Genomic DNA, 21438 nt, shown 5'->3' with positions numbered 1-21438 from the left:
CTTATGTAAAGATTTTGCACTTTAGGTATCTATTGAATATTCAAATGGTGACAGGAAGAACAATAATGTATATTTGCATCTTGTTAGATTCTAATAGGTTGTCAAATATCTGGAGTATCGCCAATGAACTTTATGATGGATTACTAGTGTTCTGGTAAAATAAATGGAGAAACGAAGATAGTTTATTTAGAACAGAAACTTAGGTTTGAGAAATTCCAAATATTACAAGAAAGAATATTGCAGTAAGGCAATTTGGTGGTGGTTTTTCACCACTCTACAAGGCTTAAGACAGAGTAACCGGAATGTACCAAGTTTAGAGTTTGCTGGTGCTGTGTGGAGTTTGGTTCCTTTGCAAGCATTTAGAGACTCATATACAACTACATTTCACTTCAGGATTTAGATTGATTGTCCATATGGTAACATGAGGAAAAAGGAAAAAGGTTTGTCCATTTTGGGATTCTTTCTAATTTAGATTTGTGGCTTGAAATTTGTTTGTCGATTGTTAAATATCTGGTGTATTGCCGATGAAAAATTCATGATCAATTAGTAGTGTTCTGGTTTTTTTTTGATTTAGTTAGTAGTTTTTGCTGGTGTTCTGAAGAATTTGGTTCCTTTGCAGGCAATTAGAGCACTTATATACAAGGTGGTGACACAAGGAACTTTGGGATTTAAATTGAATGTCTAGATGGTGACACGAGGAACTAAGTATTGCATCTTTTTTGGATTCTATCTAATCTAGGTGAGTCACTTGAGATTTTATCTATGGGCTTGTTAAAATCTGGAGTATTACCAATTATTTGGTGGTAGGCAAGATGCATTATGGTTAAATAAATGTAGAAAAGAAAAATTGTCTTTAGAATCTGAAAGTAAGCTTCTAGAAATACCAGATTTACAAGAAAGCTCATTGTAGCAAGGTCCATTGGAGAGGTTGTTTTTGACCATTCTACAAGTTTTAAGCTAGAGTAACCAGAACATAGTCCATTGGAGAGGTTGTTTTTGACCATTCTACAAGTTTTAAGCTAGAGTAACCAGAACATATTAGGCTTAGTAAGAAGTTACGTGAATTGTCAGAGTTTTGTTCTTTGCAGGCAATTATTGGACTCTTACTTAATGACATTGCACTTGTGGTATTCAAATGGGTGACAGGTGGAAAATGTATATGCGCATTTGATTTGAGATTTTGTTGCATTATAAATTTATAATTAATTTAGGTTGGTTGCTTGGAATCTATTTTTGTTAAAAATCTGGAATGTTGCCAATGACTTTAGTGGTAGACAAGTAGTGTCTCAGAGAAACGAAAGAGGTCAATTAGAAACTGAAACTTAATGATATTGCACTTTAGCATTTGATTGTAGTATTCGAATGGGTGACAGGTGGAATAAAGTATATGCGCATTGGATTTTGAGATCTTGTTGGATTATAATTAATCTAGGTTAGTTGCTTGGAATCTATTTGAGTTTGTTAAAAATTTGGAATGTTGCCAATGACTTTAACGGTAGATAAGTAGTGTTTTGGAGAAAAGAAAAAGGTCAATTAGAAACTGAAACTTAGGTTCTTCAAATCACAAGAATTACTAGAAAGCATATTACGCCAAGGTTCATTTGGATGTTGTTTTGTCCAGAGTTAAGCAAATTGTGCAGAGTGAGGACTCTGTAATGAGGATGCAATTTAACTTTTGATTTGAGTGTTCAAATCGGTGACAGGTGGAACAGAGAGTGTATGCGCATCTTATTGAATTCTGAGACTTTGTTTGGATTCTAATTAATCTAGGTGTGTTACTTGGAATCTATTTGGATTTGTAAAAGATCTGGAATGTTGGTAGATTAGTGATGTTTTTGGAGAAAAGAGAAAATGTCAATTAGAAACTGAAACTTAGGTTCTAGATATCCCTGGAATTACAAGAAAGTATATTGCACCAAGGTTTATAGTATGGCAATGAGTGACATGAACATAAAAGTTTAGTATGAAATTAGTAGATTTGTGCAGAGTTTAGTTGCTTTGCAGCCAAATATTGGACTTAGTTACGTCGCACTTCAGGTTTTATGTTGTTATATTCGGATGGTGACACCATGAACCATGTATTACATCTTTTTGGCTTCTGAGATTTTGTTGGATTCTATCTTAATATAGGTGAGTTACTTGGAATTTATGGTTCGGTTTGTTATGGTTTTTGAATATTGGTGGTAGATAAGTTATGCTCTAGTGAAATAAACAGGAAAAACAAAAAAAATGTTAATAAAATTGGAATTCAGGTTCTAGAAATCCTAAAGAATTACAAAAAAGCATATTGCACAACAGTTCATTTGGAGGCTGTTTTTGACCAGTCTATAAGGTTTAAGGCAAAGAATAGCCAGAATATACCAAGCCTAGTAAGTGGTAAGTGGAATTATGCAGGGTTTTCTCCCTTTGCTGGTAAAAATTTGACTCTTGTAGTAAGTATTTTGCATCTTGTTGGATTCTCATATTGTGTTAAGGATTTGAAATTAATCCAGGTGAGTTACCTGGAGTGAGTTACCAGGATTTGAAATTAATCTGGGCTTGAGACAAATTGGAAGACAGTCAACAAATCTTATGTTGAATAAGTGGTATTCTGGTCAAATAAATTGGAGATATAAAAGGTGTGGTTAGAAATAGGGGTGTAATTGAGTCGAGTCGAATTCAAATAGTGTACTACTCGAACTCGACTTGAATTAAAAAACTTGGACATGAGCTCGAGTTTGAGCTTGTGAAAGTTAAGCTCAAACTAATCGAACTTAATAGACAAATCGAACTTACCCGAGTTCGAGTATATGCTTATCAAATCCAATCAAAGCCTAATCGAACTTAAAAAATATAAATTTATATTTTATATAATTTTAAACAAAAGACAAAATAGACATTTCATACTAATAAATAAAAAATTAAAAAATGACATAAATATGTTAAGGTCGATTAAGCTCGAGTTTTGACTGAGCAAACTTGCAAGCTACTCGATTAAACTCGACTTGTTTGCACCCTTAGTTAGAAAGTATAGCTTAGATTGAAGAATTACAAGAAAGTATGTTGCGCCATGGTTCATTTGGAGGTTCTCTTGTTACCTTTTCTATAACAAAGCATGTTGCGTCATGGTTCATAGGAAAAGATTTGCTTTATTTACACAGAGAGGAAGAAAAGTCTGTGTTGGGGTGTGAGGGTTAGAAAGCAAGAGAGTGAGATAGAGTAGAAAAATCAGAAATTGAAGGACCAAGGGATTCTTCCATGAATACTTCTTACAATCCTGATGGTTTTTCAAGGAGAAAAATTTTAGATGAGTATTAGTTATGTACTTTTTCTTTTTTGTAGACATGAGATTCTTCAATTTTTGAGCTTTGTTGCTATTAGAGTTGCAAATGAGTCGATTTGAGTTGCAATTTGGCCTAATCGAGCTGAATCTTGATTTAGTTTTATCAAGTTTGAACTCGATCTCGAGTTCCACGAGCTGCCAATTTAAAGTTCAAACTCAAATTTGACTCGAATTCGAGTCGAGTTCAAACTCGAAAAAATAAAAAATAATTATTTAATAAAATAAATCACGAGCTGCCAATTATTTTATTTTTTTAAAAAATAAATAAAATGATTTTTTTCTTAATAAATAATAAAATATTAGGGATATATATATATAAGTTTACTTGAACTCGCAAGCCAACTCGTGAACTAATAATGAGTTTAATATTTTTGAATTAGAATTCAAGCTCGAATTCAATTTGACCAGCTCAAGCTCAACTCGAGTTCGATAACTTTGACTCAAGCGGTTCGCGAGTGGTTCGATTTGTTTATAATCCTAATTGCTATACTTGTAATGATTAATCCATTTTATGCTTCCAATTTTGACCTAATATCAATTATCCGTGAATTTAGTAGGGTACTATGTTTTAGATTGTTTGAATCATTATTATTTAGTGTAATTTTCTTGTTCTGAAACATATTAAAAAGAAAAAAAGAAATGAAAAGAAATTGAACACCATCCATTTGTACACTTGTAAATGGGGGAAAAGTTGATTACCATATTCTAGGGTTAATCGCACTTTATCCCCTTTAAGTATGGGTCATTTTTCAATTTACTCCTCAACGTTTGTTTTTTCACAATTTACTAGGGGAGGGCACGGGTCGGGTACCCATCCCTAACAAGATTTGGCTGACCCGACCCTAAAATATCGGATCAGTCATTTTGCGACCCTAATCTGCTCCTAATGTTTTCGGGTACCCGAAAAAAAGGAGCGGGTCATAGGGTACCCGTCCCTAAAAAAAAAAATTTATTTTACAATAAAAAAATATTTTTCACTTAATATCAACATGTTTTCTAATAAAAAAAAGTATGCTTTCCAATTAATATTGGTAGAAATCAAAATCCATGCATCGCCATTCTCACACATTTCATCCAATAATCAAACCGATTTCATAAATTTAGTACATATTAGAATTATAATATCTAATAGATAAAACGAAATTTTATGATAATTTTGAGTATATCACCATTCTCACACATTTCATCCTTCTACAACATAACAAACACAATGATAATAAGTATATGGCAACTTTTCCAAGTATAACAAACACAATGATTTGATAATGAGTCGATTGTGGAATCAAGTTCGGAAAAGAATTGAACAGAGCTAATAATTTTTGAAGAAAGTATAACCAAAATAATCTTGAAAAATTTTCTCCAACTTTCTTACATCTTTGGAATAGACCTTGTTGCATTAAAGGTGATGAAAAAGAAAAATAAATTTCTTGCACTAAAATAAAGGAGACAAATTTAAGAGACACAATTGTTATAAAATAAATAAATAAATAAAAGACAAATGTTTTAATTATCTAGCTAACAGAAAATTGGAGCTCCAAACACAAATTTTTGATTGAATTGATGAAAAATTTGCAGAAAAGATCGATGGAAATAGAATAAAAATGAAAAAGGATGAAAGGAATGAATAATTTTTATGATAGAATTTTACAAATTTTTCTTTGTTTTATTCATTTGGTTCAGTTTTCATCAAGAATATTCACTTTTATTAGACAAGATGAGGAGAGGCGGATCATATGAGATTAAAATATGAGGTTGTGAACCACTTTACTTACACTTATGATTAAAAATTATAAAATTATATAATGAACCCTTATTTTTTAAATATTTATATAATATACCCTGCGGGTCGGGTACTCATGGGTTTTTATTTTGCTGATCCGTATCAGTATCCGTTTTTATGGGTATCCGACCCGTATCTGCCCTGCTAAGAAAAATCGGATCGGATATCCTATTTTTTGGATCGGATCGGATCGGGTTAGTTGGGTTTTGGATCGGGTTTTTTGCCCACTCCTACAATTTACCCCATCCGTCAGTTCAGCTAAACAATTGCACCGTTAAAAACTTCAAGATGCCGAAATTTGCCATTGGAAGAGAGCCATTTGTTTTGGCCGACTAAAATGTCCCTCAATGAGTTATAAAAAGAGGTGTCTGATGTTTTTTAGCCTATTTTTTTCTCTTTCATGCTTCCATTCAGTAGCAGCCTATTTTTCTCTTTCATTTCAACAGATCCAACAGCTCCTAAAATTTTTCTTTGTCAACTAAAAGTATCATAAAAATGTTACAAAGTGCTTCAAATAACATTGAAAGGTCACTCCAAAAAATGCGTGGATGTGGTAAAGAGACACCATTGTACACCTCTTGGACACTTGAAAATCCGGGAAGAAGATTTTGTTGCTGCTCAAATTATAATGTAAGAATTTTTCATTAATAATCTGTCATTATTGTCTTTAATTTTGCTTTATACATGAATAAGTCAAAAAGAGTTTTAGATAGCTATATTTTTTTTTTTATTCAGAATCGGCATGTATGTGGGCACTTTTCATGGGTAGATAGAGGAGAGAAAAAAGATGGGGGGAAAAGTTGATAGAGGAGAGAGAAAAGATGACCGACAATGACAAAAGGTAATTCGAATTTCTTTTTTTTTTTGTCCCATGTGCCAGATGGAGGGAAATTTCCGTCCTCTATTATTCCAGGGTAATTTTGAAAATTTTTCTTTATCCCTTTCATAAACCTAGAGATATGGGTATTTTGGATTGTTCATTATTTTCTTAAGGGTATTACTGTCTTTTCATTATTCTGTTTTATTTCCATTAAAGTTGACCGTTAGTCTTTGGGGTAAACTATGAAAAAACAAACGTTAGGGGGTAAATTGAGAAATGACCCATACGTAAAGGGAATAAAGTGCGATTAATCCTAAATTAGATCGAGCTGATGTGACCCAAATTTGAGTAATTAAATTTTCAACATGAAAATACTTTTTATAAAATAAAATTGAAATTTATGGCCCAAATCGAGCCATATCGACTTGGGCCGCAACTTATACTATGGGAACGGCATTGGATGCTCCAGATCCCTCAACAATCAAATTGGCTAAAAAATTAAGGATAAATCTTGATGTAGCCTTCCAAAATAAAATAAAGTATCAATTCAGCTCTTGAAAATGAACAAGTTCCAATTTAACATTCTAAACTGGAAATGTTATGCCAAATCTTCCACACAAATCAGCTCCAAAGGACAAAATAGTGCTATTTTAATCAGATTTTGAAAATTGTAAATAGCAACATTTTAGAAGATTAGAGCTATATATTTTATCCTTTTTTGCTAATTTTGGTGAAAAATTCTTTGTTTTGAAGTCCCTAAAAAGTTGGTAGGATATTATTTTTACCACTAAAGCTTAGCCAAACGCTATTGGCCAAGTATGTTGACGAAAGGGTTCGTCTGGAACAAAACTTTCAAGGGCTGGATTGATTGATACATTAATCTACTCTGGAGAGCCAAATTGAATTTTACCCAAAAATTAAAGGATAAAGGACTAAATTGGGGCAAAGTAACATTAGAGGACTAACTATGTCTCAATAGAAAAGTTGGAGGATTTTTTGTGCTATTTGTCCAAAAAATGCCAACAAAAAATTTGGCTCTTCCTGGCAATTGAATTTTAGATGAACTCGATTCTGGAGGAAAGAAAATTCATATTTGACTCTTTACAGGTTTTAATAGAAGCATCAAGTTGATTCTTTTGGATGAAAATCTATTTTGCAGATTCTAATGAGAGTTGCGAATTTACCAGTAAAATTGCAAAAGCAACTGCAGGACTGAGAATTCTAACCATAAGCAAAGTGTACATACTTGACCTGTTTTGGTCACTGCATGCATCTTTTAAAAACTTTCAGCTATCACTTCTTCAGCAGCAGTTCTGCGAAACGCGTACCAATAAAATTTTGCAGCATGTAAAGAAGAGTTTCTCAAGAAAACAGACACACAAACTATACAAAAGTATGGAATACAATCTTTCTCAAGTCCGAAATTTCTTAATTTACATAACAGAACAATCTCATACACCTTTCGTTTTTCATCCAGGGGCCATTGGTTAGGTAATACTGTTGCTATTCAAGAGCAAGTTGAACAAAAACTCTGCAACTGGCCTGCAGAGATGCCTCCTCGTTTTGAAACTGTTTTCCTCCATCAGCACTCTTCAAAGGCATGAGATGTTGCAGAATTAACTTAAGATACAAGTTCCGATTTCCGACATCTTTAATCTTTGTACACTTTTTGGACCACAGCGCTGAAACCACTAGCAGTATAGAACGGATTAATAAACATTACCCCTGCAACGACACCAAGCAACCTATAGCATACTGTCAGTCCTGGCTGGCAATCGACGGAAGAAATTCAATGGTACTGGTGGCAACTTGTGGCGGAACCGGGGATGCCTCATCACATAAAATCCAGCCATGAGAGCCAGTGCCTGAAAAGGGGTGACATACAGCACAATGGCAGCAACTAGGCAGAAGGTCACGAAAATGGCAGTGGCACGCGGGTCTCGCCAACTCAGAAGCGCTTGGATCCGCTCCCCTTGGGTGGCCAAATCACCCACCACAGTCTGTATTCGACCAGCCACACTTCTTAAACGATCATACCTCATTCTAACTAGGTCTGAACTTTTAGTTGTAGGAAATGTGTCAAATTCCTCATCAAGCTCATCAGGATGCACAGCATCAGCATAGGATATTCTGGTGTTCATGTGAGGTGGATATTTTGGCCGGTAGCGGTAGTTCCAAATCCCTATCACGAACATGTACAAAAACACTGTCGGCAGTATCAATTCTGGAAAACAAATCAGCATTGCAAAAAGAACATGCACCAGAGAGGTAGTGACTGGGTTTTTCCACATACAGACTTCCCCAAACCATTTTCCAACTGCAAATAACCCATTACAAACAGACATCAAGCGGAAAAAATTGGCTTTGCTTCGTCTCATGCTCCAAAGGTGTGAATCTGCATCAGTCATATACTCCACTACTTCCTTTCTTAGAGGGGGCTCAGCTCGGCTTAGCCGAGCTGCCACTATATTGACAGCTTGGTGGCGCAACATCTCCTGCTGCATTATATTCAATGGTCTGACGCAATGCATCTTTGGTAACGGTGGCCTACTGTAAAGAAACATCATGTTCGCCATTGATGTGCATGAGAAACGTATTGCCAAATGCAACTCCCCCATTTTTTTAACACCCGAAGGGTGAAGCACTAGCAACGGATAAGAATGTGTGTATACCCGACCAGTTTCAAGGGTAGATAGTCGAATACGAACCTTACCAATTCTCACATCCTTGTTACCATTTGAACCAACATCACTGCTATCAAAAACACCAACTGTGAGAACGGTTGATGGGTCAAAAACTTCCCATGTGTACTGCTCATTGTACTTGGGATTCATGCTGTCAATGATTGTCCGGGTTCTAACCCACTTATGCCCATATTTAGCCACACAATACGTGTCTGACGTACCCCTTCCATCTCTTGTCTTCATTGGGTGTAGGCCATCGGCACTTAAAACTCCTAATTCTAAGATACCAATAGGTGGCTTCCAGAGCTGTTTTGCTGTAGGCCGAAGATCGCTGCTGCAGTGAGTAGATTCATCAAGCACATGGTACCCTCCATCAAGGCAGACACGAAGGTGAAGCCTGCTAGCAAACTTGTCTTTCTTTGTCTCATGCACATCAGTTGCACCTGGTTTTTGAAGGTTGAACCACTTTGAGTGGACAATACGGTCATCAGCACGCCTTTCAACAGTCTTCAATGGTATAATGACCCTTCCAAAGACATCTTCCTTATTGGGACCAACACGATCTTCAACTGAAAGAATTAGATAATCTTCTAAGGGTTCAGCAGCAACGAACATCAGATCCTCATTCCAGAGTACATTCATAGTTCGAGTTTGGACTGCCTTTGTCCTAAGAACCTGATTACCTACTTGGACCTTGACATACACATCTGGAAATCGAGTCTTCTCAGATATAATCAAGTCCTGTGCCTCAATAACATTGACTCGGACATACCATAACCTCGGGGAATGGTAGACTTTCGAGCGGATAAGTGAGGAAAACACTGAGGAATCAACAGGACCAGCTGCATCTGAATGCCAAGCATCAGGATAAGCCTCATCAGCTTGTGTGCCCATCCAGACAGCAAGCATTAGTTCCCCCTTTTTCTTCTCCCCATTCTTAGACTCGAGATGATACCATTCCGGAGCTAATGGACTATCTGGAGGCACACGCATGGGAACTTCCTGAAGATCAAATCGAATCATCCCAACAAAGTCATCTTTTAACATGTCCTTGTCCTTGACTACAACTTCCACAAAAGATGACTGTATCCTATCCTTTGCAAAGGCAAACACTGCATTCCACTCTGGATTTTGCCTTTTCTCAAAGTGACTTGTGACTCCTCTATAGTTCCCAACTCTTACTTCAACATAAGGGTCGAGGCTTCCTGTAACATCCTTGGAAGGAAGGTCACGTGCTTTCACAACTCGTACAAAAAGAAACTGCATGGGCTCAACAAGATCATAAGTGCTGGCTGGCTTGTCAGCTCGTATAACCCGACCCTGAACAACTTGTCCTCCTCCGAGGACAGGGCTTGTTTCTTTAAGTGCATATTCAACTGGTTGTGAAAACAAATTTGAGAACGTGCGAACCATACGTGCTGCGTTAAGCTCAGGTCTAAGCTGTTCAACGCCATAGTTAATTGATTGCTGGGATGCAGCAATGGAAGAATCAAGCTGCTGCTGATAATTTGCATTTGGCAAGTGGTGAAAGGTGCGTCGTGAACCCTTTTTCCCATTTGACTTTGTCTCGGGAATCAACCCCTCAGCTTGTGTTTCTGGAGCTTGGGCTTGTGTTGAACGTGACTTTGTGTATGAAGAAGAATCCATTGCAGGAAGTGGGTTGGAGGACCTTATATAAGGGTCATCTGTAATAAAAACTTTGAGGCCAAGCTCGCCCCTAGAACGTGAGAAAATGGCCACTTTTTCCAGTGGGTAATGGAAGACAACAGCATCAGAATAGGGTACAAATGCTGTACCGCTGATTCGTACCTTGCCAAGACAGGATTTGGATTGGCCATTCTTATTGTTGTTGTAGACATGGACTTCAAGAGTGTGGTTCAGCAGTTCATCTGGATTTGATATGGTGAAGTAGAAGGTCTCATTCCAATAAGGGTTGAGATCATTTTCTTTGACAGTCGTACGAAATTTCTGACCATCAAACTTGAGCTCTACAAAGGCACTAGATGAGCCCTGGCCATCTTTAGCTAAGAGGTTGTGTGCACTCACAACTTCGACACCAAGCTTGAGATTGCTCATTGAGTTCTAAAACAAGAAATTTGCAACAGTGATGGAGAATAATGCAAAAACTTGGAATCTTCTGGTGAGAGTAGTCAAAGTGAATCCCCCTGGAGATGAATAGAGGATATTGTTGTAAGTGCTGGCACACGGAAACTCAGAAGCAAAGTAACTAAGGAAAAGTCATACACAGGCAACAGAATGAAATATTTTGAGGACTATAATGTCTTCCCATAATCTCATGGATTCAAACATATCCATTGAATTGAAGAGGCATGCTAAAATGAATGGATATAAAAATCACACCTGGATGAAAAAAGTCCAAATTTACTCTCTTCTAATGTATTAACACAATGAGTGTGATACAAGACCTGCCTTTAAATTCAAAGATCTGCCTTTAATCAAATGAATTCCCACAATCTTCGGAATTTGGATCCTAGTGTGATACAAGGCCTCGGTTAAGAATAACCCTTTGAGAGCATGAAAAAACATCACAGAAAAGTTCATAACGAGAACAGAAAAGCCTCTAAAAGTATCCTTAAGGATGATATAACACTAGTCAATCAGTTTTTCTGTTTGATAAATGTGGCAAATAAAGCAGACAGAGACCAGTAATTTCAACGTCAAGCGGATGACTTCCCAGGCTAGTTTTTTTTCCTCTCCCGTTAACCAAAAACAGAGTTTATGCTACCCCTGAATCAGCAAAAATTAGAAAGAAAAAGAATAAAACATTTGAAGAAGTTAAAACCAAGCAGGCAGTCCAACAAAATCAGACATGTTTTCTGAGGTACAAAAAGATGGGGGCCTAGAATCACCAAAGGAACATCATCATATTTACATGAGCTGCCAGAGTAAACAACGACCAAGGGATAAAGATGCCACCCAGTATGTTGCAACTGAGTCAATCTGTTTTTGTCGGAAAAATCAGAAAAACATATAAACACAAAGTTTTGCATCTGATTCTTCAGAAAAGGTAGAGAATATGCAGAGACTAACATGCTACTTGGCCCAAAGACCATACGTAGGCAAAAGCTAAAAAAGTTAATAGAATATCCCAGAACATTTTGTCACTCTTCGAAATAGCTTTCCAAATGAAAAATCAAACAGAAGACAGTAAATTGACACAATCAGATGGATTTCAGAGAATCTACAGCAAAAGCCAGAAACTTTAACCTATTCAAGTGTCCAGAGACACAAAGCCTTCATGAGCTTCAAAATTTCAAACTTATTCTTCAAATGAAGAACCTAACTGCCAGTTTATGCCAAACAAGGTAACTCTTTGCATGATAAACTCACCCCAGTTTTCCAATGGCGCACAAAAAGCAGAGGGTTTTGGTAATTAACAAATTCAAAGGGAAAGAACAAGTCCAAAACCGGGGCAAAGCTTGAATAAGCAGCATGCCTTTTTGAGTTCCGTGAAGTCTTATTTAAATTAATAAACTTGTGACAAGATTACATGCTCTGAAATTCATAAAAAGAATCAATTTTGCTATAACAATTCAAGCTAAAAAACCTTCACACATTCATTGATCAAACATTTACGAAGTCAACAGTTAGACACAAAAAAAAAAACACACACACACACACACAGAGACGCAGAGAGACAGACAAATTGAAAAAAAAAACATTTCAAATACCCAAAAAACGCATTAAGGAATATTCCACAAAAAAAAAGAAGAAGGGAGAAATAATAAAATTAATACCTGCTTGATAAGGCTTTAGAATTTGTGGCGAACAGCTCCCTTCTTTTCTTTCTAGTTGGGCTTCTCCTTCTCTAAATATATGAAGAGAAGCAGATGAATATAATATATATATATAAACAAATATTGGTAGTCTTGTGGGCTGTATTACACTATTTGAAGGAGGAGGAGAAAAGTTACAAACTTTCTGACGTCAGTGGTTTCTGAGATGTTTCAGAGAAAGAGAGCGAGAAGAAACAGAGACGTGGGAAATAAGAACGTGTGGTTTTTATTGATTTGACACTTCAATGTAGAAGGAAATTAATTACTACTCTCCGAAGTAGCGACAACCTACGCAGGAAAACAACTACAAAAGCAGTAGACTTGAAAACAAACAAGTTGCCACTGCCAACTGCCATTTGGTCCGGTGATCATCACCATTAAAGGTGATACTGGAGGTAAGGGTTCAATCCTGCCTCCAAACAAACAAGTTACAATTTACAAAAGAGAAGAAAGGCGAAGATGAAAAAGGTGAAGAAAGAAGGGCCCAAGTCCACTCTCCAGGTCTTGTACTGCAGGACACGTTAACGTAGGTGGTGGGAGGAAAAAAGAAACTCATTATTGGTTTTTATTTCTGGCGTCTCGCTACTGATTTTTGCTGTCTAACGTGTAATGTTACAGAGAGAAAAAAAACACTTGAGAAACGGACACATATCACGCGCGGCACGCGGTTGGTCTAACCGTGTGGTGTGAAATGGATATATCACATCACGTCACTCCTATTGTTGATTGGTATTATTTCATGTGGCCCACACTAAACAAAATTCTAGTCATAAATAAGTATTTGTGGGGTGCAGACAGAAATGGCTGTTGCTGTTTCCTTTTCTTTCTTTTTTTTTTTTTTTTAAATCACAAAAGCTCCCTTGAGGTTTACTAATAAGTTTTGCATTTTACTTCTAACGTTATTTTTTTTTTTCGCTTTACTCTCTAAAAGTCTAAACTGTTAGTCTAACGCTAACATTGCGTAATGAAAATGTTAAAATGACATTAATTAATGATACCCCTAAGGGTTAATTACAGTAAATCCCTTTAAGATAAAGTTATTTTGCAGTTTACTATCATTTTTCTCTTAATTTATTTGGCTACTAAAAAAAGAGAGAAAAATGGCTACTAAAAAAAATATGGCTACTTAAAAAAAAAAAAAAAAAAGCTTAGCCATATACACATTTTAAAAGAAAAACTAACAATATCTCAGTCATTTTTTAGATTTTTAAAATATTTTTACATTTTAATTTTTTAATAACAATTTTTATTTTTTTTCCATTATTAAGTCAAATTAGCAAGATACTCTCCTAATCTAAAAAAAAAAGTGCAATTATTGAAATTTAACTAGTGCCATATATATAAATATCATTTTTTATTATTATTTTAGGAATATTAATTTTTTAGATATTAATTGTCTTGTGTGTTATCAAATACTGGAGTTCACTAATGATTTTAGTAACAAATAAAAAAAATGATGTTAGGGGGATAAAGAGCAAAATAAGTTATACATTAAGGGGATTTACCATAGTTATCTCTTAGAGGTATAGAGATCCTTTTGACATTACCACAATATTAAAGTTGACTGTGATTAAGGGGATAAAGTGAAAATAATTTACGTTTAGGGACAAAGTGCAAAAGTGGCTATAACTTAGGGGAGTTCTTGAACTATTTAGTGTTATAGTGTAATAGTTCAAGAAATTCTCATTTCTTGTTCTTTAGCATGTTTTGGCTTTTGCGTGCAAATATTTTATTTTGTGTTTTTTTTCTCATATTAACACATCAAAGCAAATGAAAATTTTTTTTGAAGTGGTAACGCCAAATTTTATTTTTTTTGGAGTTGTGGCTTCTAAATGCTGGTTCTCTATATTATTGTTTGGAGAAGACAAATGCAAGTTTATTTAGCAGGAACACAAGTTAATGCATGACTTAGGAATTAAGTATGAGGGAACTATTATGGCAACGATAATTATTTGTCTAATGGTTGGTGTAACATTACCAATCTTCTTTCCTATAATTAGACTCCTCACAGAGCTTGATTGCGATATGACTTCTTTGAGAGACAGGCGAGTAGTAGTCCTGTTCATTATAGACCAGCCGAGCTAGCTGTACATGTCCAGAAATCAATTTCTTTTTCCTCATGTAGGTAGGCCTGTCAATCGGGGCTAATGAGTCGGGCTTTGATGAGTTCAAATTCACCTCATTTAATTTGAATTATTTTCGGACTTCAGGCTATGAGTTTCGGATTCGTAAATGTGAAGCTCATACTCAACTCACATAATATTTTGGTTGTGAGCCTTAATCGAGCTTAGTCCAAGCTCACTTATTACTCCTTAATTTTCTTAATATAATTACTATAACTATTAAGTTGTAAAACTAATTTAACATTTACAAGACTATAATATTAAAACTAAACATGAACAAATAATAGTTCTTAAAACGTATATAAACCAAAAATTTTTCAACAATATTTATATTTAATCCATTCAAAATGCATGAAAAATAGTAATAAAACATGCGATCATAAGCCAATACATCTTTAAAAGTTGAAACTTTTTTTATAATCTTGTGATTTAAATCCAAATATGCTTGATGATTTTTGTGTTTGTAGACCAAAAAAAAATCAACCAATATTATGCCAATACAAAAATTTACTCAACCAATAAGAAAAATTAGAGATTTAGTTATGCATTACCAATATTGGCTCTCAAGAAAGCTCATGAAAGAGTTTTTAGATGTATTTTTGTGTTTTGTAATTTATGTATATATTTAGTATTTAGTAATAATATATTTGGATATATAATTATACATAATATCAAAATATAAATATTATATATATAGGTAATTAAAGGGCCGGGCCTATATCGGGTTTGACTCTAATAAGGGCCAAACTCGACTCACATTTAATTCGGATCTATTTTTTAGGCTCAAGCTCAGATCGATTCACTAAATTATCAGGCTCTCGGACTTTCTATCGGGCCGAGCGAGCCGAATTTGGGTTGGTCCAGCCCCATTGACAGTCCTACCTATATGTATCAAGCATAGTTATTAAACCCGGCCCGGCCCGGCGGTCGAACCGGTCAAACCGGTGGACCGGTCATTGGACCGGGCCGGGTTTGGAATCAGATCGTTTGTGCAAAGAGACCGTTGACTTAGTTAACGACCCGGCGGTCGAACCGGGTTAAACCGGAAACCCGGCCGGTTTTGGCCGGTTTTGTCACTAACCGAATTTTGTGAAAAAATTATATTGCTATTATTGGAACTCAAACTTAGGACCTTTGCCCCCACACTACCGCTTGCTTACCACCAAACTACTTCCAAATATGTTGATATAGTAGCTTTAGTATGATATATAAATGTTTTTTCAATTCTATCTTTTTTTCTCTAAAACAAATTTATTTGGAATATTTTAATAAAAATTTATTACCCTCCAAACTCTATAAGTTATAAAATGGATTCCAAAAATAACATATTACATAATTCATTTAAAGACAAATATTATTTTTAATAAATTTTTACACTTAAAATTCATAAATAAGCTAGATAATTACACTAAATATAGATAAAATTTTACACTTGAAGTTTGGTATATTAATAAATAACTTTATATTTGATTGATTCTTATATGAATTAATTATTTTATAACAAATTAAATTAAATGAGCTTTTGTTATGGCATTATTTATTACAATTTATATCATATATCTTATATAAATAATTATGAAATATAATATTTAAATATATGTAGTGACCCACCGGTTCAACCACTCACCCACCGGTTCAACCAGTAACCCGTTAACCCACCTCCTTCGCCGGGTTCCTTCCCGGGTTGGGTTTAATAACTACGGTATCAAGTAACAATCCCTACTCCTCTTCACGTTTGGATGCTTCGGTGCTTCATTCTCCACAGGACTATAGCCCTTTAAGATCGTATAATAATAATAATAATATTTAATGTCTTTTTTTTTTTCAATAACGATATAATATTTGTAAAACTTGCTTTATCCTATTCTAGAGATAAGAAAAGATTTAAAATTTTGATGATGGGCAACGGACGAAATAGCTGTTGACAATCATAGTCAGTATCAAGATCCATTTTTGCACGAGTTTCTCCTCCCCTTAGTCTTATAATCTTTTTCTGTTACTTGAACGCAAAGAAAATTAAGGTATACTTATGGGTTCAACAATTTACCATATCTGCTCTTAAACTTTTGTTTGGAACCTTAGCCAAGAAGATTAATACTACCAGAAAAAATATCTAATAGAAAATGCGCCGGTTCAACCTAATTATAGGTGGATCATAGTGCTCTGCAATGAATATTTTTGAATAGGCTTTTACGAAAGCAAAAGAGAAATTAAATTAATGGTTGGACAATTAAGTTAAATCAGGTGACGAACACTTGTTACCGAAGTATCTTTTATTTTTATTTTCATTAATGTTGCATCCCGTCATAGAAGTGGACAAATAGAGATGTACACTTAGCTTTGTGTTGGTCGGTACTTTGAATTGTTAAATGATAAGCTCATCAGTGTCATGTGGCCTCCAATTTTTCTCTCTAGTATCTTGTCCTGTATTTTTACTTTATATGAATATGATGCATCCCCCCCTGGCTTGGCTTGAGAACCAATGGAATTTTCCAGTGTCGTTAGTGCAGATTTTTAGTGGTACAAAAGTGACCTGCCCTGTCTCGCCGGTCCCAGGCCCTGGAAAAGGTTAGGTCCTGAAAACAACCCTGAATTCTTCTTCTTCTTCTTCTTCTTCTTCTTCTGCTGCTGCTTTCAAAGACAATTGATGTGTTCAAAACTGAATCTTTAACCTGGTTGTTTGGATTGCCGTTTCCGTCGAAAAATTACGTCATTTTCCGTGATCACATTTCCCTATTACCTTTTTCTCTCACATACATCAAATCGCTACAGTAATTTTTCCATGAAAAATCACGAAAAATGCAATCCAAACACATAATATTTAGACATGCAAAAAAAATGGCTCTTTACTCTTTACCTCTAGTATAGCTAAATACTGATTAAGATGGGAACCTTAAAAACACTTGCTATCTTTCTCCCAAGTGAATTTCTATTGCAGTATATTCCGAAAGGTATACAAAAGGTTCTCGCACGACTGGCCTATATATAGTTGCACATGCAATAGATGTAATTATTAATTAACATGTATGTATATGAATCAAAAGTGCTACTACCTAAAAGGGATTCCTTCGAAGAATCATCTGACTAAATTGCTTCATTTGGAATTCAGAAATCTAAGATGAACAGTTGCAGGTAAGTATAGAATTCTAGTGACAAGAAGGGTAGCTGAAGGATGAGGGGTTCAGCTGTTCAGGTTTGAATTCAATCTCAAGGCATTAACATTTAATTTAACAGGAGCTGGAAAGGGAACCTTTGATTAATTTAAAACTTTAGAAGGGGACCAAAGCAAAAAGGATAACCATTTCAGGAAACCAAACGTGTATTTAATTTACTTCACTCACCAGAAACTATAAAGTACTACTAGCATAGAGATGTCATACACATAATTCACATGCTGTCCTATTCTTTGACTGATCCACCTTTTTGGAAGTATCTAAACCAACCCCAGAGGATTTTTTTTAATCAGGCAAACAGAAAAGATGGAGATTTTTTTTTTTTAATTAGATACGATAGACCTCCGTTACTTTATACGAGGGGGAGAAGAGATCTAAAGAAACCCAAGGATAATCCGAAGGGAATTAAATTATTACCGGTTCAAATGGATGCCTACGCACCTGCTAACGATATTTTCAGAAAAGTCTGAATTTTTTAAAACGTAGACAATAAGATGTGCCAGGAAAAGTTGGAGATATCCCAGGAAGATTCTCATGGATAAAACTCGGTGCAGCAACTCCACGGCTTATGGGCCAACATCGCCCAAGAGTCAAGACTTGTCTTCTCCATGAAGTTGTCTCCCTACGGTTACGGTTTAGTTGCACAAGAAACGAGTTTACTTGTATCCTTTCCGTTTCTTGGAAGCAATTTTACCTGTATGAAAGAAATATTTTGCATAGGACTTTCGTTTTATTACTACATTTTATTGTGGGAATAGGGTAACAAGTCTAAATTTTTGTTACAAAAAAAAAAATTAAAACATAACGCTTTAATGAGTGCCCCCTTACCCAAATCCCTCTCATTATTATAGGAGTAATTAATTACAAATTCTACTTAAGTTTTTTCTTTGTCAAAAAATTTTCCTTCAGGTAAAGGTAAAATACAAGAGTGGGTTTTGTGAATTAGTTTTAAACTTGTGGCTGTCAAATATGTTGAATTGAAAGATGAGGACCAGAGTTTCAAGGAGATACACACCCTTAATTTTCCGGTATACCCCCTAAAATGTCTCTCATCCCTTGGAATACTTCCTAAGTAACACCTGAGCAAATCCAAAATGAGGCATACACCCCAGGACCAAGACAAGAGACTTGGTTTCCCTCTGACATCTTCCTGTTTCTCTCTTCTCCACTTTGCCTTTGTTCATTCTCATTGGAGCTTCATCTCACATTGAAGAGAACAAAATGGTAAGCCCGTACTACATTTACAAAATGCATCATCCATTGTGAGTATGTTTTCCATCTTTTCTAAAATTGTAGAAACAAATTTTGATTGCATATGCATGGTGAGACGTGCAAATGACATGATTGATCCTCCGTTCTCCTTACAATCTCTTACTTAACGATAAAAAAACCTTGTAGCCGCAGGACTTTGTCTGGTTCTCTAATTTTTTCTTAAACTACAGGATATTGAGGTTTTTTTTTTCCCAATACTTCAGCCCCTAGGCTAGTCAAATAACTTTTTAAGCATAAATCATTGAATTCAAAATGTTTCACCTAAATTTTTTATAACCATCTAAGGAGGTATTATTTTCTAACGTGGAACACAAGACGTGACATTTTTTTTTCATTCTGTTTACACTGCACGGTATTAAGATGCTTTTTTTTCTAGGGGAAGAATGAGTTGAGTGATATGGAGGAGAAGAAGTATAAATGAAAGGTCTTGTCTTTATACTGTAACAATTCGAGATCGCTCACTTACACTAAAAAACAAAAAGGCATTTTTTTTAATCTTATTTGTCATGTTTGGTTGTTTTGGTGCACTGTCTGGGCACTGTCAGGGTACATTACTTTTTTTGTACCTCTGGCTTAAGATAGGACAGAGGGCTCAGTGATTGCCAGAAGTAATTACATGGGAAGGTTAAGGGTCATTATCTGTTTAAAGATTCAGAATTTGTAAATAAGTAGGGTTACAATTTGCATTTCTTTGTACAATCTGTTATTCAACTGGTGTATACAACGTATGCAATGCTGTGTAAATCGATGGCACTGAGCTTCTTGCCCCTCTAGACCCCTAAAGCAGTTATTGTCAAGTGTACATAATTTCTAAAGAAAACGGGGTGGCCAAAGGTTCTCGGAGTTAGACATCATGTAGGGAGTTGAAATTTGTCATTGGAAGGTTAATTTATGCAGATAGATATTATGCGTTCATATTCCATGTGATGATGGTCTATATTTCTTTCCACATTTTTCCTTTCCTTACCCTCTCTGGTAATAGTTTGAATGATGAATGCGTGCTAATTTTATGAGACTGCTTCATCTGTGAAAAATATGTTGGCTAGGCAAATTCGGTCTCTGGTATTGCTGTTCATGATGAATGCAAGCTGAAATTCCTGGAGCTAAAAGCAAAGAGGAACTACAGGTATATTGTGTTCAAGATCGATGATATATCCAAGCAAGTGGCAATAGAGAAGCTCGGGAGTCATGATGAAACCTATGAAGATTTCACTAACAGCTTACCAGCTGATCAGTGTCGATATGCTGTTTTCGATTACGATTTCACAACGGAAGAAAACTGCCATAAAAGCAAGATTTACTTCATAGCATGGTAGTCCTTTCTCATTATTATTTGCTTGACTTCTTTCATTGCATCTAAACTACTACTTAGAATTTTCAGCTACACGTCTCCTTATCCAAACAAAGCCGACCAAAATTGAGTTTCAGTATTTTCCAAGATATCAATAACTCCTACAATCTGCGATACTGTTTCATATTGCTCACTATCAAACACTAGCCACCAGTGGGACCTTGACCTTGTGGTGAAACAATCAAAATCCGAGGTTCAAGGTCTCACAAGTTGTGGGTTAATTAGTCTAAATCACGTTAGTGTTTATCTTACCATTTATAGGCCTAGTTGTAATCTTGACGAGTCAATGAATTGTAATTTGTTTATGTGTTTATTTTAGTATTGTAGGTCTGGTTTGTTGACTAATTATTATCTGAAGTCTGTGATTGTTCTCATGAATAATGCTTTTGCACATCTTATGTTTCTCATAACTGGGATGCAATTTTAGTCGCATACTGCTGCAATTGTTTACTTTGTAGGTCTCCAGACACATCAAAGATCAGAGCTAAGATGGTCTACGCAAGCTCCAAAGATAGATTCAAGAGAGAATTAGATGGTATTCAGGTTGAGTTGCAAGCTACTGATCCTAGTGAGATGAGCTTGGATGTCATCAGATCACGAGCTCTGTAGATACTCAAACAATTTCACTTGCACCGCGATTTTAGTTTCTATTTACTATTCGCTTGTTTGTTTGTTGGATGGGGTGCAAGAAATACTAGACTTCAGCCTCAGTTCAACTCTGAAGCAACAATGCTACTTTTTGTTTTGGCTGACTTGAGAGAGGTTACATTACATCTAGTGTTAGTGGAGTATGCTGTGTAAGCTACTAGTTGGAACTTGATCTGTTTTGACTTGATACTAGATATATACATGTGTAGAGTGTTTATTGCTCATGAGTCATGACATTGATTGTTGTTAACTGAATAACTGGTGCATTTCTCTGTCACAAAATATGGTGATGAATGTGAATCAAGAAATTTCTGTTTTCTGCTGCTGCTTTAGTTTACTTCAGTACTCCTACCGAGTATGTTGCCTAATGTTCTTATTTTGAATTATAGCCTCGACCTGTAATTATTTCAGACGCTATGCCTCTTCTCTCGCAAGATTTTTCTCTGCCCTTTTGCATGTAGTATCAAT

General features: G+C 35.5%; 2 protein-coding genes across 4 annotated transcripts; one reads left to right on the top strand and one right to left on the bottom strand.

Moving 5' to 3' along the window:
- Positions 1–7233: 7233 nt before the first annotated feature.
- Positions 7234–12971, bottom strand: LOC113733162 (FT-interacting protein 7). 3 transcript variants are annotated; one of them, XM_072081138.1, is made up of 3 exons: positions 12365–12971; positions 10968–11097; positions 7234–10771 (listed from the first exon to the last, which is right to left on the bottom strand). In XM_072081138.1, exon 3 carries the CDS (start codon positions 10680–10682, stop codon positions 7668–7670), a length of 3015 nt encoding a protein of 1004 aa, XP_071937239.1. In that variant the 5' UTR covers positions 10683–10771; positions 10968–11097; positions 12365–12971; the 3' UTR covers positions 7234–7667. The 3 variants fall into 3 exon arrangements, with proteins under 3 accessions (XP_071937239.1, XP_071937238.1, XP_027115158.1); XM_072081137.1 differs by having other exon boundaries at positions 11037–11097; XM_027259357.2 differs by lacking the exon at positions 10968–11097.
- Positions 12972–18764: 5793 nt separating this feature from the next.
- LOC113733161 (actin-depolymerizing factor 7) lies at positions 18765–21289 on the top strand. The gene is made up of 3 exons (XM_027259356.2): positions 18765–18923; positions 20018–20283; positions 20781–21289. Exons 1-3 carry the CDS (start codon positions 18921–18923, stop codon positions 20929–20931), a joined length of 420 nt encoding a protein of 139 aa, XP_027115157.1. The 5' UTR covers positions 18765–18920; the 3' UTR covers positions 20932–21289.
- The last annotated feature ends 149 nt before the right edge of the window (positions 21290–21438 follow it).

This window comes from Coffea arabica, chromosome 2e (genome assembly GCF_036785885.1).
Source record: "Coffea arabica cultivar ET-39 chromosome 2e, Coffea Arabica ET-39 HiFi, whole genome shotgun sequence".
Taxonomy (NCBI): Eukaryota; Viridiplantae; Streptophyta; class Magnoliopsida; order Gentianales; family Rubiaceae; genus Coffea; species Coffea arabica.
The sequence above is the reverse complement of the archived record's forward strand: the minus strand, read 5'-3'. Positions and strand labels throughout refer to the sequence as shown.